This window comes from Stomoxys calcitrans, chromosome 5 (genome assembly GCF_963082655.1).
Source record: "Stomoxys calcitrans chromosome 5, idStoCalc2.1, whole genome shotgun sequence".
Lineage (NCBI taxonomy): Eukaryota > Metazoa > Arthropoda > Insecta > Diptera > Muscidae > Stomoxys > Stomoxys calcitrans.
In genome coordinates this window covers 129,257,066-129,276,306 of record NC_081556.1, presented here as the reverse complement: position 1 = coordinate 129,276,306, position 19,241 = coordinate 129,257,066, and the positions used below count along the sequence as shown (strand labels likewise).

The 19,241-nt window shown below is 43.4% G+C and overlaps 1 protein-coding gene across 6 annotated transcripts in view; it reads left to right on the top strand.

The window, feature by feature from the left end:
• The window catches only part of LOC106080969 (myosin light chain kinase, smooth muscle), a 171,629-nt gene that overhangs the window by 63,961 nt on the left and 88,427 nt on the right, over nt 1-19,241 (top strand). For all 6 annotated transcript variants that reach the window (XM_059368416.1, XM_059368415.1, XM_059368420.1 and 3 more), the window contains one exon: nt 737-18,832. In XM_059368416.1, coding sequence (XP_059224399.1) covers nt 737-18,832 — 18,096 coding nt within the window. The remainder of the gene's footprint in view (nt 1-736; nt 18,833-19,241) is intronic.

The window sequence follows — 19,241 nt, the reverse complement described above, 5'->3', positions numbered from 1 at the left end:
TCGGAAATGACATTTTTAGGCTCGAGTAGCCATAATTTTGGCCCGATCTTTACAAAAATTTGAGCCACTGGAAGCAGCAATTTTCATCCGATTTTTCTAAAATTTTGCATACAGTTTTCTGTTATGACTTACAACAACTGCGCCAAGTATGGTTCAAATCGGTCATTGGCCTTATAAGGCTCCCATATAAACCGACCGGTGGGTCCAAATGGGCCATATCGGTTCAGATTTGGATAAAGCTCTCATATAAACCGATAACCCCATTTGACTTCTTGAACCTCTAGGCAATTGTGTTGTTGTTGTCGTAGCCACATTTTTATGTGGAAGTGGCGATCCTCGTCAAGCTCCTGTAGGTGAGCAAGCCCGTGGACGCGCCAAAGCTAAGCTAAGCTTCTCGTGACAGCTAAGAACACCACACAGATCGGATTTGTGCCATTTGTGCCGTGCCAGGGATTTGTAATCCCGCTCTGCGATTTTCAAAGAATTCACAAATATGCCATGACCATGACCGCATTTATGGACCGTAGTTTATGGAGTATTGAGATTAGAGGTATTGGTGTATAAACTTATGGTTTAGGGCATATGGATGTTAATAGTCCAAAACAAAGAAATAAAACTAAAAACGTTTTTAAAACCACAAAAAAAATGATAAAATTAAAAAACTAAACAAATATCGATAATTTTCTTTCAATTATTCAAAAAATATTAACAAAACTTTCAAATTTTCTTTTTGCAGTACCCAAAAATTATCGCAAGCCTCGTTTCATGGAAAGTCTTCGTGCCATTTTGACCGATGAGGGTCTGGTCTCTTTCGAATGTAAGGTAGTGGGTTTCCCCACACCCGTACTCAAGTGGTTCAAAGATGGCCAAGAATTGAAGCCAGGTGATGTCTACCAGCTGACGGGCACAAATTCATTGGGCACCTATTGTTGTGTGGCCAAGAATTGCATGGGTGAAAGCAGCAGTGTGGCAGTGTTGACCATAGAGGATATACAAAACCAACTGAAGGAAGAAGATCGCATTTTAATCGGGGCCAACAATCAACCACCGAAATTTTTGATTGGCCTAAAAACGGCAGAGACCAAAATCAATGAGCCCTACCAATTCATGGTGAAATTGGAGGCCACTCCCGAGCCATTGTTGTCCTGGTTCCGTGATGAAATACCCATTGAGGTGTGTGAATATTACAACTACTATCGGGGGGAAGAGGACAATTGGTTTTTGGATATAGCAAATGTGGAATTTTTGGATCAGGCCGAATGGAAATGTGTGGCCGTCAATGAGTTTGGCACCAGTGTGACTTCCTGCTTTTTGAAGTTGCAAATTCCCAGGCATTATAAGAAACCTCGTTTCCTGGAGAGCCTGAGGGCTGTACTCACCGAAGAGGGAGCCGTCAATTTGGAGTGCAAGGTGATTGGTGTGCCCCAGCCCATATTGAAGTGGTACAAAGATGGTGTGGAGCTTAAGCCAGGAGATATACACAAAATTATTTCGGGTCAGGATGGAACTTGTTGCCTGGGCACCTATACTTGTGAGGCTCGCAATTGCATGGGTGTGGTGGCCAGTTCGGCTTCCTTGCTGGGCTTTGAGGATGCTCAGACCAAACAGGAGGGTGCCAAACAAAATGAACTGCAAAGGAATTTCTCCTTGTCCACCATACAGGAGGAACGCACTTCTCAACTCTATGAAACTCCTCAAGGCACCGAGGTATCCTTCTCCTTCGATGGCAAAGAGGTATCGGTGTCACTGTATGAGACGCCCGATTTGACGGAAGATGAAGCCATTAAGATCGTGGAGATGTATGCTGATCAAATATCGGAGCATGTCACCGAACACAATGTGGTGGAATTGCCTCCCTTGCGTTTTGTCAAGGAGACTTCGCAGTCGGGCAAGTTACTGATGGAAGCTGTTGTCATCGACATATCTCCCGAATACTTTGAGCATGATGAAGATCTGCGCACTGAGGCTGGTATGGATGATATTTCCTTAAACGAAATAACCATACATGGCTCCTCTGTCAAGGATGACAAGGAAGATATGGCAGAGCGCATGAAGGATGCAGATGATATGGCTGGTGTTGAAAAAATGCCCGAAGATGAGGAAGTAGCTGCCATGACTGCGCCTACTCGTAAGCGTAGAAAATCCAAGGTTAAAGAAGGCGAGGACCTTAGGAGTCCCGAGAAGACCATTAGCAGTTTGGAGGAGGCTGATTCCTCGGAAATGCAGACATTTGCCAGTGCCATACAGTCCCCAGTTGATTCTTCGTTCTATCAATCATTCGATGAGTCTTTGCAAGGCCCTGCCCGCAAGAAGGGCAAACCTTTGACCGAGAGTGAGTCGTCTGAGCCTCAGCTACAAGATTTGTCAGGAGCCGAGGGTGATGGCTTGATAATTCCCACAGCCAAGTATCCCAAGGTGGTGGCCAGCGAGGAGGAGATACAAAATAACCTAAAGACCCTTCTGCCTTTGGCCAAGATGTTGAAAATCCTGGATGGCCATTTGAATGCCGTAGAGTCCGAGGTCATAGCCCAGTCAGTGATGTTAATGACACCCTCCTCTGCCGATCAGTCCATAGCTATTATCAAAAATGTCATAGAACCCATAGCCCAGATACAATCGAAGCTAAAGGTCTATTCGGGAGAGACTCCTTTGGATGCCCTATTCGAGACCATGAAGGAGGATCTGCGCAACTTGCATGTGGCCTTGCAGGTCATCGAGAAATGTGTGGAGATCGATGAGACCGGAACCACACTCATACAAAGGACCAGTGTCTGCATTATCGACAGCATAGCTGATCACATGATCAAAGCCCTCAATGAGGTCAAATTGGTGTCCAAACTCTTCGAAAGTGAGCATTTAAAGAACAATTTGGTTATAACCCTGGACGACATCAAGCAGGGATTGGAGATTACCAAGGACACCATTAAGTCACAGGCCCTATTGCAGGAGGCCCAGGAGCTGGAGGCCAGCACGCATTTCACTGAAACTGTGGCCAAGCTACAGGAAATACCCGAACCACTGCCATTTACAAAAATTTCCGATACCACTTTGCCCAAGGATGCGGCCGCTGTCAGCATGATATGTGAGCCGGTGCTGAGAATCCAGGAGGCCTTGGAGCGCGTGGAAAATGAATTGACTTTGGAAGAGAGTGATGAGGATATCTATCGCAAGGTACATGAGAAAATCATCAGCAATCTGGTGGAGCCTTTCAACAAATTGCAGACTGTGGTCAGCACTATAGAAAGTAGGGCTAGTACCCAGGCCGGTTCGAGCAGCATGGAGCATAAAATCAATATGGCGGTCTTGGATATAGTCTCACCACCCCTGTTCGAGCTAAAGAAGGGCCTGGAGATCATTCACCGCCAGCCTTCGCATGACATTGAAGCTGGAAAGCTAACCGTGTCTACGGTGGAGTCAATGGTTCCACCTCTACAGGAAATACAGAATGGCTTGGCTCAACTGAGCCAGGATATAGTGGCAGGTCATTTGGCAGCCGAGGAACAGTTCATGGACAGCGATGACATGAAGAAGCTGTTGCAGTCCCTGGCCCAGGCCGTTTTGCATTTGGAAACCAATATCGAGCATATTACCGACCGCTTGCCGCCCAGCGTCAGCTCCAGCCTCTCAAGACTGAAGGAGGAGATCTCCTCGCTCATTAGCCAGGTCATAGACAAGGAGATGGACAAATACCATTTAACGGTGCTGGAGAACATCAAGAGGCCCATTGATGAGCTCAACTATTGCATAAGGCAAATTGAGCAGAAGGCTATTTCGGGCTCCCTCACCGATCTGGTGGATCCCTTGCATAGCCTCAGCGACAAGGTTAAGGTGAGCCAAAGTATATTGGATCTCTCGCCGGTGAAGCAGAACCAGGATGTCGCCGATACTCTCTATAAGATACGGGATTTGGTCAAACGCATTGAGATAGGCATTGAAGAGGCCGAGTTCCGCAGCCTGCAGAAGGAAATAGAATTGGATGAGCAGCAGGCCTTAAAGGATCAGAGCCTGTTCGCCTCCATGCGCCATGAAATGGAACTGAAAATTGATTTGAATGATGGCGTCAAGGAATTGCAACGCCTAATGGAAAATATTATACTGCTGCAGGAAATGAAGTTCCTGGATCATAAACTAGAGGGCAGTCTGATGGACCTGAATATCCCTCTCAGGCGCATGGTGGATGAACTTAAGCACCAGGAAATCCAAGGTGTGGATGTCAAGTCACTGAAGGCCTCAGTGAATGCCCTAAAGACCATAGCCAAGGCCATTTCAAAATTGAACATGTCCTTGGAGAAGTTGGGTGGCATGCGCACCCGCGATGAGTTCCATAAATTCTTCTCCAAGAACTGCCGCAGCCATTTCGAGGAATTGAAAACGGCCATAGATCAAATGGAATACTTTGACAGTGTGTCTGGCATTAATTTGCCCATCTCGGTGGCCGATACCTTTGACAAGACTCTGGTGGCTTTGGAGAATCTGATTTCTCGATGCATTTCGGGCACCACCGCAGATACTGAGGAAATATTGACCACCTTAGACGAAATATCTCCCATGCGTTCGACCATTGAATCTCTGCCCTCCGACTATGCCAGTGCTGCCTCGGGCTCTGGCCATCTTAAAGCATTCGAAGAGAAGAGGGCCCAAGTGGATCAGCTACTGGGGCAGTTGAAGAACAGCATAGCCTCGGTATTATCCCATTGCCAGGAGGTGGATGTGACCTCTTTGAAAGATGACACGGCTCAGCAGATGAAGAGCACTCTGAATAAAATCGAAAATTTCCAACACTGTCTGGAAAGGAGTTTGCAATCGCCCAGCGTGGGCAAGGCCTCTACCATATCTGAAGCTTCGGATCATCGTTCCATAGCCGAGGCAGTGCACAGCCTTGAATATTGTGCCTTGCAAATACAAGAATTTGTGGAGTATCATGATGTAAAGGCCCTGCCGGTGGAGGAAGTATCGCAACTGAAGGCCATGGCCAAGCCTTTGAAGGAAATTGTGGAGGGTGTTAAGGTTTTTTATACCCAGGGCTTGGAGCAAGCCGAGTCCATGGCCACTTTGTCGCAGGTTTCCATGTCCTCATCGGCCATGTTGAGAAGCATAGCACCTCATGTATTGGCTGTGCAGGAACATCAAGCTTTGGATACTTTGGAGTCTATTGCCGAAACGTCCTCCATGTCTCAACTAAAGGAGGTGGTTCAGCCTCTAAGGGAACTGGAAAAGGCCTTGATTTGCACTGAAGAACAGGTTTTGCTCTCGCAAATATCCACCCTCAGCGAGCAGGAAAGTTTGGAGCATCTAAAGGCTTGGGCCAAACCTTTGTTGAGTCTTAAGGAGGCCATTGTCCATGTTAAACAGATGCATGCCTTCAACTCAGTGGAGGAGTGTCCCGACTTTAAGGTGGTTAAGGCTCAATCCGCTATGCTCTTCGACCTACTCAAATACTGCGAGCATATGGATACACAAATCTTCGAAAACATAGACGAACTCTCTTCGCTGGACCTATCGGAAATGAAGAGTTTGGCCGAAATGCGCACTGCCTCGGGGTTATCACAAACAGGACCGGCAGTCATAGCCGCCCAGCAGGATGTGCGTGTTTTCGATTTAAAAGCTGGTGTGGCTGGTGGCATAAAACAATTGGAAGAGTGTTTGCAAACCACCAAACAGATACGCGACATTGAGGTCAGTGAGCTGGAGACTGTTATGCAGGATCTCAAAAAGGATCTGCAGAATATGCAGGCTTATCTGCTAGCCTCACCCGACCAGGCTTTAGGGGAGCAATCCAAGGAGCTGAGAGAAAAGCAAGCCCAAGTGGCCAAAACCATGTTCCGTCTCAAGGAATGTGTTTTTCAAACCTATGAGTCTGCTGGCTTGGAAGTGGGATTGGAAGAAATTGAAAAAACATTTGAGGACCTACTGCAAGCCATGCCCTCTTTGGAACATCACTTGGCCATGGAAATGAGGGAGAAAATCAATTTTGCCATCTCCGAGTTCGTGGTGACCTGTTTGCAAACCAAGCGGCCCGAAGATTTTGGTTCTCTAATGCAGCCCTTCCGCAGTCTTATGGAGACCATAAACGCCATCAGCAAATGCCCAAAACTGGATATAGAACCCTCATCCAGTGTTATGGTGCAATTGCAAACCCAGCTGATGAGCACCTTCAATTCCATCAATGATCTTGCAGAGGCCAGCAAGGATGTGCCAATAAAAACTGTGCTCCACGATATGCAGAAAGCCTTATTGTCCACTTACGACTTTATAGAAAACAATGAAGGAAATCTGAGAATCATTGAACTTTTGCAGGAGGTTGACTGTTTGAGTCCCCAGCTTAGGGACATAAATGGCCTTTTAGCTCAACCCCAAATAGGTGAAGCCGAAATGCTAATGCTAATGGATAACGTCAATCAAACGCAACAATTCCTTACCGAGATACAAGAGGGGCTGGTGCAAAACAACCCCTTGACGCAGAAATTCATGGAGGTCAATCAACCCATGGTGGCCAAATTGAAGGAAACTCTAAACATAGTGGAAAAAAAGTTGCAGCAACCACAGGCCTACAATGAGCAGGAGGTGCAAATTGCACAAAGCATGAAAGGTTTGTTGGAAACTCTGAAGAACACCTTGCAGAACATGCAGGCAGAGGAAGTGGTGATGCAACAAGAACAAGCCCAAAAAGTCACCACACAAGATGTTCAAGCAGTGAAACAAAAGGCGGAAGTTTCTCAACTCAAGGAAGAGGCTCAAATATTCCTTAAAGAACTGCAAGAAGCTATGGTGGCAAACAATCCCACGGCCTTGAAATTCATGGAAAAGCAACAAGCCATGGTGGCCAAATTGAAGGATACCTTGACCTTGGTGGAACAAGAGCTCCAGGGACCTAAATCTTTGAAGGTGCAAGAAATGAAGCATGCTCCTTTGATGGCAGAACTTTTGCAGAATCTCAAAGTTGAGTTGGAGCAGATGCAAGCAGAGCAAGTTAGCCAAGAAAGCGTAGCACAAAAGGCTGTCACACAAGATGTTCAAGGAGTGAAACAAAAAGCTGAAATCATTGAGAAGAAAACGGAAGCTGAACTTTTCCTTAGTGAAATAGAAGGAGGTCTGGTACAAAATAACCCCATGGCCCTGAAATTTGTGGAAAAGAATCAAGCTATGGTGGCCCAGTTGAAGGAAACCTTGACCTTGGTGGAGCAAGAACTCCAAGGACCAAAATCTTCATTGGTTCAAGAAATGAAGCATGCTCCCTTGATGGCAGAACTTTTGCAAAATCTCAAAGCCGATTTAGAAAAATTACAAGCCGAGGAAGTAAGTCAAGAAACTTCAGCACAAAAGCCTATTGCTCAAGATGTCCAAGGAGTGCGACAAAAAGCCGAAATCGGTGAGGTGAAGACGGAAGCCCAACTCTTCTTAACTGAAATTCAGGAAGGTGTAGTTGAAAATAATCCTACAGCCTTGAAATTCATGGAAAAGAACCAAGCCATGGTGGCCAAGTTAAAGGAGACTTTGACTTTGGTGGAGCAAGAACTCCAAGGACCAAAATCTTCAAAGGTTCAAGAAATGAAGCATGCATCCTTAATGGCAGAACTTTTGCAAAACCTCAAATCTGAGTTTGAGAAAATGCAGGCAGAGGAAGTTAGCCAGGAAAGCTTAGCACAAAAGCCTGTTGCTCAAGATGTTCAAGGAGTGAAACAAAAGGCTGAAATCGGCGAGATGAAGGCGGAAGCTCAAACCTTCTTAACTGAAATGCAGGAAGGTGTAGTTGAAAATAACCCCATAGCCCTGAAATTTATGGAAAAGAATCAAGCCATGGTGGCCAAGTTAAGGGAGACTTTGACTTTGGTGGAGCAAGAACTCCAAGAACCAAAATCTTCAAAGGTTCAAGAAATGAAGCATGCACCCTTAATGGCAGAACTGTTGCAAAATCTCAAGTCGGACTTGGAAAAACTGCAAGCCGAGGAAGTGAGTCAAGAAAGCTCAGCACAAAAGCCTGTTGCTCAAGATGTTCAAAGAGTGAAACAAAAGGCTGAAATAGGCGAGATGAAGGCCGAGGCTCAACTCTTCTTAGCTGAAATGCAGGAAGGTATAGTTGAAAATAACCCCACAGCCTTGAAATTTATGGAAAAGAATCAAGCCATGGTGGCCAAGTTAAAGGAAACCTTAACCTTGGTGGAGCAAGAACTCCAAGGACCAAAGTCTTTAAAGGTCCAGGAAATGAAGCATGCTCCTTTGATGGCAGAACTTTTGCAAAATCTTAAATCTGAGTTAGAGAAAATGCAGGCAGAAGAAGTTTGCCAAGAAAGCGCAGCCCAAAAGCCTGTTGCTCAAGATGTTCAAGGAGTGAAACAAAAGGCTGAAATCGGCGAGATGAAGGCGGAAGCTCAAACCTTCTTAGCTGAAATGCAGGAAGGTGTAGTTGGAAATAACCCCATAGCCCTGAAATTTATGGAAAAGAATCAAGCCATGGTGGCCAAGTTAAAGGAGACTTTGACTTTGGTGGAGCAAGAACTCCAAGAACCAAAATCTTCAAAGGTTCAAGAAATGAAGCATGCACCCTTAATGGCAGAACTGTTGCAAAATCTCAAGTCGGACTTGGAAAAACTGCAAGTCGAGGAAGTGAGTCAAGAAAGCTTTGCTCAAAAGCCTGTTGCTCAAGATGTTCAAGCATTGAAACAAAAGGCTGAAATAGGCGAGATGAAGGCCGAGGCTCAACTCTTCTTAGCTGAAATGCAGGAAGGTATAGTTGAAAATAACCCCACAGCCTTGAAATTTATGGAAAAGAATCAAGCCATGGTGGCCAAGTTAAAGGAGACCTTAACCTTGGTGGAGCAAGAACTCCAAGGACCAAAGTCTTTAAAGGTCCAGGAAATGAAGCATGCTCCTTTGATGGCAGAACTTTTACAAAACCTTAAATCTGAGTTAGAGAAAATGCAAGCAGAGGAGGTTAGCCAGGAAAGCTTAGCACAAAAGCCTGTTGCTCAAGATGTTCAAGCAGTGAAACAAAAGGCTGAAATCGGCGAGATGAAGGAGGAAGCCCAACTCTTCTTAACTGAAATGCAGGAAGGTGTAGTTGAAAATAACCCCACAGCCTTGAAATTCATGGAAAAGAATCAAGCCATTGTGGCCAAGTTGAAGGAGACCTTAACCTTGGTGGAGCAAGAACTCCAAGGACCAAAATCTTTGAAGGTACAGGAAATGAAGCATGCTCCACTGATGGCAGAACTTTTGCAAAACCTCAAATCTGAATTAGAGAAAATGCAAGCAGAGGAGGTTAGCCAGGAAAGCTTAGCACAAAAGCCTGTTGCTCAAGATGTTCAAGCAGTGAAACAAAAGGCTGAAATCGGCGAGATGAAGGCAGAAGCCCAACTCTTCTTAACTGAAATGCAGGAAGGTGTAGTTGAAAATAACCCCACAGCCTTGAAATTCATGGAAAAGAATCAAGCTTTTGTGGCCAAGTTGAAGGAGACCTTGACTTTGGTGGAGCAAGAACTCCAAGGACCAAAATCTTTGAAGGTACAGGAAATGAAGCATGCTCCTTTAATGGCAGAACTTTTGCAAAACCTCAAATCTGAGTTTGAGAAAATGCAGGCAGAGAAAGTTAGCCAGGAAAGCTTAGCTCAAAAGCCTGTTGCTCAAGATGTTCAAGCAGTGAAACAAAAGGCTGAAATCGGCGAGATGAAGGCCGAGGCTCAACAATTCTTAACTGAAATGCAAGAAGGCATAGTTGAAAATAATCCCACAGCCTTGAAATTCATGAAAAAGAATCAAGCAATGGTGGCAAAGTTGAAGGAGACCTTGACTTTGGTGGAGCAAGAACTCCAAGGACCCAAATCTTTGAAGGTCGAGGAAATGAAGCATGCTCCTTTGATGGCAGAACTTCTGCATAATCTCAAGTCGGACTTGGAAAAACTGCAAGCCGAGGAAGTGAGTCAAGAAAGCTCAGCACAAAAGCCAATTGCTCAAGATGTACAAGGAGTGCGACAAAAAGCTGAAATCAGCGAGATGAAGGCCGAGGCTCAACTCTTCTTAGCCGAAATGCAAGAGGGTCTGGTTGAAAATAATCCCATAGCTTTGAAATTCATAGAAAAGAATCAAGCAATGGTGGCCAAGTTAAAGGAGACCTTGACTCTGGTGGAGCAAGAGCTACAAGGACCCAAGTCCTCTAAAGTTGAAGAAATGAAGCATGTACCCTTAATGGCAGAACTTTTGCAAAATCTCAAATCCAATTTGGAGAAGTTACAAGCTCAGGAAATTAGTCAAGTAAGTCCAGTGCAAAAGGCCATTTCCCAAGATGTTCAGGTGGTCCGTCAAAAGGCCGAGATTTCTGAAATAAAAGAAGAAGCTGAACTCTTCTTAAGCGAAATGCAAGAAGGTTTGGTGGAAAATAATCCTACAGCGTTGAAGTTTATGGAAAAGAATCAAGCTATGGTGGCACAGCTGAAAGAAACTCTTACTCTTGTAGAGCATAATCTGCAAGGACCTACATCAACGAAAGTGCAAGAAATGCAGCATGTACCCTTGATGGCAGAAATTTTGGAAAATTTGAAAACAAATTTGGAGCAACTACAAGCTGAGAAAATTTCTCCCTCAACAGAAGCCCAAAAAGCCATTTCCCAAGAAATTCAAGTTCCCAAGCAAAGGGCGGAAATTTCTGAAATGAAGGCAGAAGCCCAACTCTTTCTGACCGAAATTCAAGAAGGTTTGGTAGAAAATAATGCCATGGCCTTGAAATTCATGGAAAAGAATCAGGCAATGGTGGCCCAGCTGCAAGAAACTTTGACCTTAGTGGAACATGAGCTCCAAGGACCAAAAACAACTCAAGTAGAAGAGATGAAAAATGTGCCTCTAATGGCAGAACTTTTGGAAAATTTGAAATCCAATTTGGTGAAAATGCAGGCAGAGGAAGTTAGCCAAGAAAACAAGCCCCAACAGGGTATTGAATTGGGTGCCTCACCTGAACAACAAAAAGCTGAAATTTCTGAAGTGAAAAACAAAGCAGAAGCTGTAGAAGCTTGCGTCAATAATGTCTTGCAAAAATTGGCCGCCACCCCCGAAGCCCAAGAGCTTAAGAATGATTTGGAGGAAGCTGTGAAATCGCAAAGTGAAGAACAAAAACGAAAATGCATATTAAAATTGCGAGAACAAATTGTCCATACGTACGATGGACCCATGGTCAAGGATTTAGAGAACGTTATCGATGCCCTGCTCGACAGTTGCCCTGAATTGATAGAAACCCTAAATTCCGAATATACCCAAAATATAGGAAATGCCATCAAATCTTTAAAACTTAAGATTGACTCTGTCGACACCAAACCGTGGCAACCCAAACTGGAAGGTCTTAATGCGAAACTTTCCAACATCCAAAAAGTTGCTGACAATTTGAAGCCGGTAAAGGACACCGAGAAGTCTTCGGTTAACATGATCGAATTACAAAAGAATCTTATGGACTTATTCGTAATGTTTGACGACATGTTGGAATTGAAGCATGATGAGGTGAAACCTGATTTGGAGAAAGTGAAATCCTTGGCTCTAGCCCAATATGATGCCATTGAAAATGCCGAAAATAATTTACGAAGTCTTAATGTCTATGAAGATATACTGAAACTTTGTAAATCTATGGAAGAGGTCATCAAAAAAGTTTCTCCCATGTTAACTGGACCATTGGTAGTGGCAGAAGTTTCAGAAGTCAAGGCTGAAGAGGTGAAGCAGCAAAAGTTGAAGGTTGAAGAAAAGAAGGCTGAGGAGAAGGATATCAAGCAAGATGCTGGAAAAGCTGAAGTTTCTGAAGTTAAGGCTGAGAAAGTAGAAGAAAAGAAACTGGAGACTGAAGCTAAGAAGCCAGAAGAGAAAGAAGTTAAATCGGAGGCCGGTAAAGCCGAGATATCTGAAGTTAAGGCCGAGAAATTGGAAGAAAAGACAGTGGAAGCTGAAAGCAAGAAGCCCGAAGAGAAGCAAGTCCAGAAAGTGCCAGGAAAAGCCGAAGTTACTGAAGTCAAGGCTGAAAAAGCAGAAGAAAAGAAACTAGAGGCAGAGACCAAGAAGGTTGAAGAGAAGGAAACTAAACAAGTTACTGAAAAGGCCGAAGTTTCCGAAGTCAAGGCTGAGAAGGTGGAAGAACAGAAACTGGAGCCTGAAGCTAAGAAGGCAGACAAAAAGGATGTCAAGGCTGAAGCTGCAAAGGCTGAAGTCTCCGAAGTCAAGGCTGAGAAGGTGGAAGAACAGAAGCTTGAGGTTGTAGCTAAAAAGGCAGACAAAAAGGATGTCAAGGCTGAAGCTGAAAAGGCTGAGGTTTCCGAAGTCAAGGCTGAGAAGGTGGAAGAACAAAAACTTGAGGTTGAAGCTAAGAAGGCAGACAAGAAGGATGTTAAGGCTGACGCTGAAAAGGCTGAGGTTTCCGAGGTTAAGGCAGAGAAGGTGGAAGAACAGCAGCTTGAGACTGAAGCTAAGAAGGCAGACAAAAAGGATGTCAAGGCTGAAGCTGAAAAGGCTGAGATTTCCGAGGTTAAGGCAGAGAAGGTGGAAGAACAGAAGCTTGGGGCTGAAGCTAAGAAGGCAGACAAAAAGGATGTCAAGGCTGAAGCTGCAAAGGCTGAGATTTCCGAAGTCAAGGCCGAGAAAGTGGAAGAACAGAAACTGGATACAGAAACAAAGAAGGCAGACAAAAAAGATGTTAAGGCTGATGCTGAAAAGGCTGAGGTTTCCGAAGTTAAGGCTGAGAAGGTGGAAGAACAAAAACTTGAGGTTGAAGCTAAAAAGGCAGACGAGAAGGAAGTTAAGGCTGAAGCTGCAAAGGCTGAGTTTTCCGAAGTCAAGGCCGAGAAAGTGGAAGAACAGAAACTGGATACAGAAACTAAGAAGGCAGACAAAAAAGATGTTAAGGCTGATGCTGAAAAGGCTGAGGTTTCCGAGGTTAAGGCAGAGATGGTGGAGGATCAGCAGCTTGAGACTGAAGCTAAGAAGGCAGACAAAAAGGATGTCAAGGCTGAAGCTGAAAAGGCTGTGATTTCCGAGGTTAAGGCAGAGAAGGTGGAAGAACAGAAGCTTGAGGCTGAAGCTAAGAAGGCAGACAAAAAGGATGTCAAGGCTGAAGCTGAAAAGGCTGAAGTTTCCGAAGTCAAGATCGAGAAAGTGGAAGAACAGAAACTGGACACAGAAAAAAAGAAGGCAGACAAAAAAGATGTTAAGGCTGAAGCTGAAAAGGCAGAAGTCTCCGAAGTTAAACCTGAGAAAGTTGAAGAACAGAAACTTAAGATTGAATCTAAAAAGGCAGACAAAAAAGACGTCAAGCCCGAAGCTGAAAAGGCTGAAGTTTCCGAAGTCAAGGCTGAAAAGGTGGAAGAAAAGAAAGTGGGCACAGAAGCCAGAAAGGCTGAAGAGAAGGAAATTAAAAAAGATACCGAAAAGGCCGAAGTTTCCGAAGTCAAGGCTGAAAAAGCAGAAGAAAAGCAATTGGAGAACGAAGCCAAGAAGGCGGATAAAAAGGATGTCAAGGCTGAAGCTGGAAAGGTTGAAGTTTCCGAAGTTAAGGCTGAGAAAGTGGAAGAACAGAAGCTTGAGGCTGAGGCTAAGAAGGCAGACAAAAAGGATGTCAAGGCTGAAGCTGAAAAGGCTGAAGTTTCCGAGGTCAAGGCTGAAAAGGTGGAAGAACAGAAACTTGAAGCTGAAGCTAAGAAGGCAGAGAAAAAGGATGTCAAGGCTGAAGCTGAAAAGGTTGAAGTTTCCGAGGTCAAGGCTGAAAAGGCGGAAGAAAAGAAATTGGAGGACGAAGCCAAGAAAGCAGACAAAAAGGATGTCAAGGCTGAAGCTGAAAAAGCTGAAGTTTCCGAAGTCAAGGCTGAAAAGTTGGAAGAAAAGAAACCAGAAGAGAAAGACGTTAAAGAGAAATCTGAAAAAGCCGAGGTCGAAGCTGATAAGAAATCGATTACACAGCCCTCTGTTTCCATTGCTGATATCATTCAAGCAGCACTTAAAACTTTGCCAGGCACAAAAGAGGCTAAGGATATAAAGAAGACTTTAGAGGATATTTTGAAATTCACAAAGAATGATCAAAAACATAATGCTATTCTTAACTTAAAGGAGTATATTGTCCAAAACCACGATGGAAACTTCAATAACGAAATTGGCAATGTCATCGATGCCTTGCTCGAAGGTAATACTGAACTCATCGATTCCATTAACTCCGAAAACTTGTCACAACTGGTGGCTTTTATCAATCCTCTTAAGAAGAATGTTGAATCCGTCACTCTGAAACCTTGGCAACCCAAATTTCAGGGTCTTAACACCAAACTAACGAATCTTCAAAATGTAGCCAACGGTTTGAAATCTCTGAAGGATGTAGGCAAGTCGTCGGTCAATATGATAGAATTGCAAAAGAATCTCATGGATATTTTTGTTATGTTCGATGATATGCTTGAAATTCAGCATTCTGATATCAAACCAGACTTGGAGAAGGTTAAATGCTTGGCTCTTAAACAGTACGATGCCATTGAAAATTCTACGAATAATGTTCGCACTTTGAGTGTCTATGAGGATATAATGAAGCTTTGCAAGCACATGAACAAGGTGGTGAATGCAGTGTCGGATGGCGGTAAGGACAAATCTGAAGTCGAACTTGAGGAAGTGGAAGAGAAAACTCTCGAAAAACAAGCCAAGAAGGAAGCTGAGAAGAAGGAAGCTGAGAAGAAGGAAGCTGAAAAGAAAGAAGCTGAGAAGAAGGAAGTTGAGAAGAAGGCAGCCGAGAAGAAGAAAGCTGAAAAGAAAGAATCTGAGAAGAAAGAAGTTGAGAAGAAGGAAGTTGAGAAGAAGGAAGCTGAAAAGAAGGAAGCTGAAAAGAAGGAAGCTGAAAAGAAGGAAGCTGAAAAGAAGGAAGCTGAGAAGAAGGATGTTGAGAAGAAGGAAGCTGAGAAGAAGGAAGCTGAAAAGAAAGAAGCTGAGAAGAAAGAAGTTGAGAAGAAGGAAGCTGAGAAGAAGGAAGCTGAAAAGAAGGAAGCTGAAAAGAAGGAAGCTGAGAAGAAGTTAGCTGAAAAGAAAGAAGCTGAAAAGAAGGAAGTTGAGAAGAAGGAAGCTGAGAAGAAGGAAGTTGAGAAGAAGGAAGCTGAGAAGAAGGAAGCTGAGAAGAAGTTAGCTGAAAAGAAGGATGCTGAAAAGAAGGAAACTGAAAAGAAGGAAGCTGAAAAGAAGGAAGTTGAAAAGAAGGAAGTTGAGAAGAAGGAAGCTGAGAAGAAGGAAGCTGAGAAGAAGTTAGCTGAAAAGAAGGATGCTGAAAAGAAGGAAACTGAAAAGAAGGAAGCTGAAAAGAAGGAAGTTGAAAGGAAGGAAGCTGAAAAGAAAGAAGCTGAAAAGAAGGAAGCTGAAAAGAAGGAAGCTGAGAAGAACGAAGTGCAAAAGAAGGAAGCCGAGAAGAAGGAAACTGACAAGAAGGCAGCTGAGAAGAAGGAAGCTGAGAAGGTCGAAGAAAAGAAACTGGAGGCCAAAACTAAAAAGGTAGAAGAACAGAATGGTAAGAAAGAAGCTGCAAAGGCGGATGTATCCGAAGTCAAGCCGGAAAAAGTCGAGGAAAAAACGCTTCAGTCTGACAGCAAGAAACCCGAAGAGAAGGGTGAGAAAACTGAGGAAAAGAAACTGGAGAGCAATGCCAAGAAGATTGAAGAGAAAGAAGTTAAAAAGGATACTGCCAAGGCTGATGTTGCCAAAGTTAAAGCTGAAAAGACTGAAGCGAAAGTTGAAACAGCGGAGCAAAAGAAACTCGATGCTGAGGTTAAGAAGAGCGAGGAGAAGGATGCCACGAAAGACCCATCAAAGGCTGAGGTTTCCGAAGTCAAGGCTGAAAAATTGGAAGAAAAGACAACTGATGTTAAGGCTAAGAAGTCTGAACAAAAGGATGCCAAGAAAGAAGCATCAAAGGCTGAAGTTGCCGATGTCAAGGCTGAGAAAACGGAGGAAAAGAAACTTGATGCCAAGACTAAGAAGGTCGAAGAGAAGGATGCCCAGAAGGAACCTTCAAAGGCTGAGGTTTCTGAAGTCAAGGCTGAAAAGGCAGAGGAAAAACAACCTGAGGCTAAAAAGACCAAAGAGAAGGAAGCACCTAAGGCTGAAGAAGCTACCGATAAGTTGTTGGAGGAATGCGTTAAGAAGGCTTTGGATAAAATTGGAGCAAAAACTGACACTCAAAACCTTAAGAATATACTAAAGGATGTGCTTAAATCCCGTACAAATGATCAAAAACGCAAATTCATCTTTGAAATCAGAGACATTTTGCTTCAAAAACATGCAGACGCCAATTTTACCGCTGAAGTCGAGGATGTTGTAGATGCCTTGCTAGAGGAAAATTTGGATCTGATAGAGTCGGTCAACAGCGAATATGCCAAGAACATTGAAAGCTTTATAAAAACTTTGAAATTAAGATTAAGCAGTGCGCCCGTCGACCCTTGGGAGGCCAAATTCGATGGTTTACATTCCAAACTTTCTGGCGTACAAAGCGTTGCCAATAATTTGAGGTTGGTGAAATATGAAGAAAAATCTGCAGCCAATATGATTGAGTTGCAAAAGAATCTCATGGAGATATTTGTAACGTTTGACGATATGTTGGATGTCAAAGAGGTAGAAGTAAAACCAGCCTTGGAAAATGTAAAAAATATGGCCTTGAAGCAATACGATTCCATAGACCAAACCCAGAAGCGAGTAAGGTCATTGAATGTTTACGATGACATATTGAAGTTGTGCAAATCCATGGATGCTGTGGTTGAGACTATCGAAAAGAAGGAAGTTGAAAAGAAAGAAGCTGAAAAGAAAGAAGCTGAAAAGAAAGAAGCTGAAAAGAAGGAAGCTGAAAGGAAGGAAGCCGAAAAGAAGGAAGCCGAAAAGAAAGAAGCCGAAAAGAAGAAGGCGGTAAAGAAGGAAGCTGAAAAGAAAGCAGCAGAAAAGAAGGAAGCCGAAAAGAAAGAGGCAGACAAGAAGGAAGCTGAAAAGAAGGAAGCTGAAAAGAAGGAAGCTGAAAAGAGGGAAGCTGAAAAGAAGGAAGCAGAAAAGAAGGAAACTGAAAAGAAGGAAGCTGAAAAGAAGGAAGCTGAAAAGAAGGAAGCTGAAAAGAAGGAAGCTGAAAAGAAGGAAGCAGAAAAGAAGGAAACTGAAAAGAAGGAAACTGAAAAGAAGGAAGCTGAAAAGAAGGAAGCTGAAAAGAAGGAAGCTGAAGAGAAGGAAGCTGAAAGGAAGGAAGCTGAAAAGAAGGAAGCTGAAAAGAAGGAAGCTGAAAAGAAGGAAGTTGAAAAGAAGGAAGTTGAAAAGAAGGAAGTAGAAAAGAAGGAAGCTGAAATTAAATCAGCCGAAAAGAAAGAAGCAGAAAAGAAGGAAGCAGAAAAGAAGGAAGCAGAAAAGAAGGAAGCAGAAAAGAAGGAAGCAGAAAAGAAGGAAGCAGAAAAGAAAGAGGCAGAAAAGAAAGAATTAGAAAAGAAGGCAGCAGACAAGAAGGAAGCAGACAAGAAAGAGGCCGAAAATAAGGAAGCAGAAAAGAAAGAAGCCGAAAAGAAGGAAGCAGAAAAGAATGAAGCCGAAAAGAAGGAAGCAGAAAAGAAAGAAGCTGAAAAGAAGGAAGCGGAAAAGAAAGAGGCCGATAAGAAAGAAGCAGAAAAGAAGAAACTTGAAACAGAGAAATCCAAGGAAGAGGACGCCAAGAAACAACCCACTGAAGCAAAAGCAAAGACTGAGGAAGCAGCCGAAACAAAGGCACCTAAGAAGAAAAAATCCAAAGAAGATATCACCGATGTCAAGGCTGAAGAAACGAAATCTGAAGAGACAGCACCTAAGAAGAAAAAATCCAAAGAGGATATCACCGATGTCAAGACGGATGAAAAGAAACCAGAAGAAAAAGCAATTAAGAAAAAGAAATCCAAAGAAGACATCACAGATGTCAAAGCTGAAGAATCCGAGGACAAGAAGGATACTAAAAAAAGAGGATCCAAGTCTGAAAAAACTCAAGTCAAGGTTGAAAAATCCGATGAGGAGAAAGATGTCAAATCTAACGACACTAAGAAGGAGGCAACCAAATCAGCAGCTACAGATGAAAAGCAAGCCGAAGTTGAAGCTAAGAAAGATGCTAAGATCTCAAAACCAGAAGAAAAGAAATCTACAGAGGCTGCAGAAGAAAAGAAAACCGAAATCGATGTGGATTCCAAGAAAGTCAAGGGAAAAGAAAGTCCCAAGAAAAAGAAGAAGCCTGCTGAAGAGGAATCTCAAGTTGTTGCCGCATCCACCACCAGCCCTGAGAAAACCATATCTGCCGAACCCACTAAAGAATTGGCTAAAGTTACAGAAACTCAGCCCATTCAGCCAGCAGAAACCAATTATCGTAGCAAACGTCCTATGGATATTGAAACTGACTATCGTAGCAAACGTCCCACAGACATTGAACGTTCTGCTGATCAAATTGATACCATTGCCCACAAATACGACGGCACCGTATCGACCACCAAGAAATCCAATGAATACAAAGATCTTAAGGAACAACGCAGTGCCAAACGTATGCCCACGGTGGATATCAAATTGACCAATCGCAATTCGTCGGTGGGCAGCGACATTAAATTGACCTGCAGCATCTCTGGCAATGACCTACAAGTGCAATGGTATAAAGACAAAAAACTCATCGACACCAATTCGAAATATCGCATCACCCAAAATGATGGTCTATCGTGTTTGGAAATCAAATCAGCCGACCAGCAAGATGCAGCCGTTTACAGATGTGTTGCCTCGAATCGTAATGGTGAAGTGGAAACTAGCTGCCTCGTGACACTATATGATGTACCCACCAACAAGTTTGGCACCCCGCCCATATTCACTCGTAATATCAGAGGTATGCTAATCGATTGTTTGTGTTGTCGCCTATATTTCTTGCTTTTGATTCAATTGCAGTAGTTTTTTGCCTTTTATTTTTAATTGATTTTGTTTTTTTATATTATTTTCTCAATTCACACTTGGGTTATTTACTTAAATTGAATTTTCATTGATACCCTACACATGCATGCATGCCTGCATGCTACACATAAATAAAACAATTGATGAGTGCTCTTAATAGGACAATTGAAATGGCTTTAAATAGAACGGTTGAAAAAATAAGAAAAAATCCAATATTACCTGTTCATACCTGAAATGACATTGCCCATAGTTGCGGCTGCAGCCACATGGGCACTTCTGTATCTGAGAAATTTAGCGAGTTCCATCTTAAATTCGACATCAATAGTTTCGTACCAAGTAAGTTTATC